Source organism: Triticum aestivum, chromosome 1D (genome assembly GCF_018294505.1).
Source record: "Triticum aestivum cultivar Chinese Spring chromosome 1D, IWGSC CS RefSeq v2.1, whole genome shotgun sequence".
NCBI classification, from domain to species: Eukaryota; Viridiplantae; Streptophyta; class Magnoliopsida; order Poales; family Poaceae; genus Triticum; species Triticum aestivum.
The window spans coordinates 342197176-342203974 of NC_057796.1; the positions used below are offsets into that span (position 1 = coordinate 342197176).

Here is a 6799-nt window from a genome sequence, read left to right on the forward strand (position 1 = left end):
GAAACGCTTTCGCTTACGGTCTACGAGGGTACGTAGACACACTCTCCCCCTCATTGCTATGCATCTCCATGGATAGATCATTGCGTGTGCGTAGAAATTTTTTGTTTTCCATGCAGCGATTCCCAACACTTTGGACGGCAAACCACACTTCATTTAGCCAGTTGATATTTGTTTTTCTCACTGTCTCCTTGCCAAAAGAATATTGATCGGAAATAGTCCAATCTATGTAAGACTTCTTCAGGCAATTGGAAGAATGAAATCATATATAGTATCATATTACTAAACACTGAATTTATGAGGACCAATCTTCCATCTAGAGATAACAGTTTACCTTTTCAACTACTTAACCTTTTTGTAGTCTCTCCTTGACGTGTTTCCATTCAGCATTTGTGAGTCTCCGATAATGTATCGGTATCCCCAAATAACTGATCGGAAACTGGCCTAACCCGCAGCCAAACAATTCAGCGTACAAGTGAGCCTCGTCTTGGGCCTCGACAAAACAAAATAATTCACTTTTATGAAAGTTTATCTTAAGACCTGAGAGGTGCTTGAATGCTGATAAAATTAATTTCAGATTCCTCGCTTTCTCTAGGTCATGGTCCATAAAGAGAATCATATTGTTGGCATATTGAATGATAGAAAGTCCGCAATCAACAAGATGATTAACTACCCCGTCAATGACCATCGACATTTGCACGCTCAATCATGACAGCTAACATATCAGCCACTATATTAAATAGCATGGGCGATAATGAGTCACCTTTTCTCAATCCTTTCTTCGTTTGGAAGTACCGGACAACATCATCATTGACTTTAATGCTCACACTACCTCCAAAAACGAAGCTATGGATCAGAGCGTGCCACTCTGCAGAGAAGCCTTTCATTCTGAAAGTCTGTAAAAGACCACTTGACTTTATCATTACCTTTCTCAAAATCAATTTTGAGGACTACCCCATTTAACTTCTTCTGAAATAGTTCGTGAACCGTTTCACGAAGGATTACCACCCCATCTAGGATGTTTCTACCTTGCATGAAAGCAGTCTGAGAACGGCGAACCACATGGCCAGCCACCCAACTTCAGCCTAATCATCTCAAATTTCGTGAAGATTTTAAAACTAACATTAAGGAGGCATACATGTCTATACTGTTGTATACTTACCGCTTCATTAACCTATAATGCATACATTCAACACTCTCAAGTATCCTTGGACAACCTCTTGCGTCAAAAGCCTTGATGTGCCCTCGATGTTGGGTGTCCACAGATATTGAGCTCCATAAATGCTTATCACAACATTGGCAAACCCTTCATGCATTCTAGGATTGTATCTTCTACCATTCGTGTTATTCTCGGTTGTTGTTATATCTGCATGAGTGCCATATGTGATCATCTAAAGTCTTGCAGTTACCTTATGACAAGAATGAAAACCTAATAGATCGACGATATTCATCCATTGCGTGAAGAATGGTTTCATTGGCTTCCATCTTATTAGCAATGCAACAAAAAAGTTGTTGTGACAAGATGAAGCGTCACCTGAATGGATGAGCAAGTCATGTAGGATTCGACATAAAATAGTCTTAACTATGAAGATTCTGCAGGGTTTACTATATTTCAATGATACGTCGAACAACGGGCTTGTGATCCTGCACACTTCTTCGTCTGGTTCTCATAATTCATTGAACAACCATCAACGAAATCTCCTACTATTCATCATCCAAGAAATCATTATCGAAGTCGTCCGAAGATAATAATGAATCATCAAAAAAAATCTACCATCGACAACATCTACACAAATTATAAATCTTATGTCAGATACATGTATCTATGAGGAGCTAGGCTAGTAAACATGAACAGACTTTGGTAAATATTGGGGCAAGTTGTCGAACATGTTCAGATCAGACGGGCGAGATGTGCATGGCCGATGCGTGAGATGGAGTTGGCGATGGCTGACAACCGACATGTGACGTCGACCTCTTCTGCAAGACGGAGAAGGGAGGAATGACAGTAGAGACATTCTTGCATCGAGGTCATGCAACCGTCATTGACAGATCCAAGCCAAGAGCAAAGCCTTGACGACACAGTTAAAGGTGAATAACATATCCCCTTGCGGCACGACGCTTCCCTTCTCGTCCTATACTCGCTTTCATGTTATTTCTTTTGGGTGTTTTTACAACGCTCCATCGGTCAACAGAATTTGCAAGTCCGGGACGTAACGAATCGTATCATATGACTTGGCCACAATTAGTTTTTTTCTCAAACTGGATCCCTCGGCTAGCACATTTTGTTAACAACCCCAAACAGCATACAGATAATAGCCTCCCCTTAGGGAGGTTGACGACTTCAGAAGGCTTTTTTTAGTTACATCTTGATTCTTTGTTGCAAAGATAAACACAACTGGTAACCGCTCTATTTTTGAATGCCCTTTTAGAAAGAGAATGGACAATTAGATTGAGCGTTCTAGGGATATGGGTAACTTTAAAGCTCGACAAGGCTGAAGAAGCAAGAAAGTAATCTGCTAGAGTGGGTTTGATGCTCCAATGCCCGGGATCAGAAAGAATGTTCTTGGCTTTAACTGCAATCACCAGTGTTTTGCAATATGTAAGGAAGTTGAGATCTCTTCATCCAAGTTCTTTAGCTACTAAGGCCGCCAAAAGAAGCGTGAAGCTTCAGCCTACAAAAAAGATTTTGTGTTTGAAGAAATTGGCTGGATAAGGATAGAATGATCAGAGATAGGGTTTATTAAGAACACTCCAATTGTTGCAACAACAAAAGCTTTAGGACCTGTAATCTGAAATTGATTAGAGGGATGATCATATTTATTAGATGAGGGTAAAGTGTGCTAATTGGATACTTTGTTCGTACAGAGGAACATCAACTCCTACATTAGGCAAAGCCTTTGTAGCATGGAGAAAATGGAGGAAGAGTGTGTCAAAGCAGCCTCCAAGCAAATGTTTTCACCTCGAAGCAATGGTATTTTGACGCCAAACCTGATTCAGAATAGGTATTTCATGCTAAGTAATAGTCCAGCCTCCTCTTTGTGGTATCCCCCTCCCTGTGATGCAGTAGCATTTGCTTGCATCAAGAAGGCTCTCTAGACACGACGCGGCTAATCTGCTCCCGAGCTCAAATGAGCTCGGGTGAACAGTAAAACCAAAACTAAATCAAAAAAAATTCAAAAAATTCCAAATTTTTTTTGAGAGAAACATTGACAAAAGTTCTAAGTTCCTGCAAAAATTCGTCATGAAATCACATTCCTAGAAGGCGTGGCAAAAAAACAAAAACAGTACTCTGAAAAAGCTACTTTCAAACGCATTTTGAAGCACTGAATTTTTTTTCTTCTTGCCACGCCTTACAGGAATGTGATTTCATGATGAATTTTTGCAGGCACTTAGAACTTTTGTCAATGTTTCTCTCAAAAAAAAATTAGAATTTTTTGATTTTTTTTTAAAAAAATCGATTTTACTGTTCATGTGGGAGCATATAAGCTCGGGGTCAAAATATGACTTTCGCTTCTAGACAGGTCATATTTAGCTGAGAGTACAACACTCACCGACTTACTGACCAACAAGACATACATATCACAACCCCCAGCTTTATTAAAATAAGCATCATAATAGCGTCTCCACGTTTTATATATTTTATAAAATATACAAAGAGGTACTCACACAAAATCGCTACACACAGCAATAGATCGAGATCCCTAAATCGCGGCCGCTAAGCGTTGACACGAACGTGTACTACTACATCATACACTTCACATAATAAAACTACAGTATACAAGAACAACAAGAGTGCACCGGACATAATGTGGTGCACTGGATTAATCCAACTACCAGAAACTTCCCACGGATCTGGGATTCCCCCAAAAAAAAAACCTGCATCATCATGCTTACATCGCAGCAATGTAGACCCAGCGCTCGGCCGCCGACGCCGTCCCGTCGCAGCTCCTTCCGGGGAGGCAAGCCTTGGCCTTCGCCGCGTCCTGCACGCGGTAGCTCTCGCTCACGTTGTCGCCCAGCACCAGCCCGTCCACCGCGTCGATCATCCGCTGGTAGCGCCACCGGTCGTCGCTGTAACGGTACATCTGGCTCGTCGCCGCCGACCCGTTGATCACGTCGTGGTCCTTGACGACCATCCAGCCCTTCGCGGTCTGCTCGTCCACCAGCGTCGACTCGTTCTCGAACCCGTCGGACTTCACCTCCGTCTCGAGCTTGAAGGTGTGGGACAGGCTCCCCGTGACGACGGACATGCCGTCCTCGCCGTCCTCCGTGTCCATGTAGAACGACAGAGGGTACTCGGACTCGGTCTTGAGCTTGCCGATCACCTTCCTCGCCTCCGACCGGACCAGCACCTCCGTCTCCTGCTCCGCCTTCATCTGGACGGTCTTGTTCCTGCCGTCCTTGGTGAACTCGACCAGGCTGCGTGCCTCCAGCTCCGTCTCCACCTCGGTCGTCAAGTTGCCGAGCGACGACTTGACCCAGCCGCTGAAGAAGGACTTCCTCTTGGCATGGATGCTGAAGCTGCCGTTCTGCAGCTGCGTCGTGTAACGGCGGGAGATGGACAGGCGCGGCGTCCGGTACCGGCCGAGCGACGCTTGCACGTCCGACGCGCTGGGGTCCAGCCAGAGGTGCAGGTTGGCGTCCACGAGCCACTCGGCGATGCCGTCCACCACGCTGATGCCGAACTCGTGCGCCTTGCCGTCGACGAGGAGGCCCAGGAATGGGGTGAGCTCGATGTCGTAGGTGGGCAGGTCGAACGCGCCGAGCGCGGACACGGGCTGCCAGTAGAGCGGGTTGATGCCGCCCGTGTAGATGACGGGGAACGGCACGAAGGACCCGGCGAAGTGGTGGTCCACGCTGACGACGACCTCGCGGTACGCGGCGTTGCCCCTCTGCGTGGTGAGGTTGTTCTCATGGATGTAGAGGTCCGGCGGGTTGGAGTACCAGAACTCGTCGTTGGAGTGAGGGGACACGAACACCTCGAGGACCGCACGGTAGGTGCTCGACGGAATGGTCACGAGCTTGGAGCGCGAGTCGGACGAGTTCTGGATGCGGAACCAGTAGCCGCTGTCGCGGGTGGCCTCCGAGATGGGCAGGATCAGGTCCGCCGGCTGGAAGTACGACTCCGGCAGCGTCGGCGTCGCGGGGCCGGGGTCGGCGACACCAGCATCGGAGGACGGGGAATTTACCCCGGAGAGGTAAGCCGGAGTCCCGTGGAACTCGAGGGAGACGGTGACGTTGTAGACGCCGGTGTACTCGTCGTTGACGAGGTTCTCGAGCATGACCGAGAGGACGCCGTCGGGCGGGGAGCGGAGGAGGGCGGAGTAGCGGGTGACCTCCTTGCGCACGGTCCAGCTGACGCCCTCGGGGGTGGGCTCGGCGGTGGTGGTGCGGAGGAGCTCGGAGCCGTCGAGCCAGACGGCGGCGACGCGGTCGTACTGGTCGCCGGCGCAGGCGGCGGAGAAGGAGAGCACGACCTGGGACCAGGGCGCGGGGCACCCGGGCGGGGGCGCGTAGGCGGCCTTGGCCGGGGGCGCGCCGTAGGTGTTGGCGAAGGAGTAGGAGAGCACCGGCACGGTGCAGGTCGGCGCGGCGGGGGGCGGGCCCGGGAGCGGGTAGGTGGGGTCGATGTACTCCTGGGCCGCCGCATTGCCGTTGGCGCCCGTGGCCGGCGGCGCGTGGCGGACGGCGTACCGGTCGGGGGCCTCGGCGAGAGCCGGACCGAGGAGGTGGAGGAGCGGGAGCAGGAGGAGGAGAGCCAGCGGCGGCATCTTGCGCTGCGACGGGGGGAAGGTTGCTGGCTCGCTGATGAGTGCTGAGGCTCGGGCCGGGCCGGCTTAACTCGTGTTGACTGTTGAGTGGTGTTTTCTGGATCTATTTTGGATTATTTTTTTCGCAATGCTGTCGTACTACTTGCGATTGGTCATTGGTGGTGCTGGTGAGTCGTGGGATCGTGCAGGGTAGTGAATAAAACACGTGTTAATGGTATGAACATGAATTTGTTCTTGGTTTCAGAGTTAGAAAAAATTAGCCCAACGGGGGAGGAGCCCTGCGGCATTATTATTAAGAAGGAAGGTGTGAGACACCAAGTTTCAAATCCGTGAAATAAATTCCGCCCACAGGATTTGAATTTGGATCATGTGTTTCACGAGAAGATTTTTTCTTTGGCGAACTGAAGCCCTAAAAAAGGATACACTATATTTTATTAATTCAGCACCCCAACACAGTGTATAGAGAGGATCTTTCCGAGAGGAAAGTCAATGGCTTCATAAGCCAACCTGGCATTACATCGAGAAGCTCTGATGTAGATATAAGAGCAGCTAGTAGAAGATCGACACTTGAAGTGGCAAGAAAACCGATAGAGAAGCCAGGACATTGGAGTATCAAACCGAGTTTTTAGAGAGCTTTATATTGAACACTGAAGGGGTTGATAGTAGGGTGTTCAAAATCAAAAGAAATGCCCATAGAGAAGCTCAAGCTGCTATCCGTTCAACTCCTGGAAGCATTTACATTTACGCTTGTTGTAGTGCAGCTCACTCTTTAGCCTCTTGTCCAACAAAGGCTGCTCTATGTAATTTAGTTAAGGGCAATGTTAATGTTTTAGCTGTGACCTGTCTTATATAAATAAAATCATGGGTTTAAAAAAAAGTAGAAGATCTACACAAGAACGCCCTTTTAGCAAGAGAATGGGCTAAAAGGTTTTTGACCCTAGGAATGTGAGTAAACCTGAAAGAGCCGAGGCAAGCAACACAGTCGAAGAAATTAGCAAAATCTTTTCAAGTTTGAGTAAAATTTCATGAAA

General features: G+C 48.0%; 1 protein-coding gene across 1 annotated transcript; it reads right to left on the reverse strand.

The window, feature by feature from the left end:
• Nucleotides 1–3574: 3574 nt before the first annotated feature.
• LOC123181917 (peptide-N4-(N-acetyl-beta-glucosaminyl)asparagine amidase A) lies at nucleotides 3575–5852 on the reverse strand. Its single transcript, XM_044594325.1, has one exon. It carries the CDS (start codon nucleotides 5766–5768, stop codon nucleotides 3888–3890), a length of 1881 nt encoding a protein of 626 aa, XP_044450260.1. The 5' UTR covers nucleotides 5769–5852; the 3' UTR covers nucleotides 3575–3887.
• Nucleotides 5853–6799: the final 947 nt, after the last annotated feature.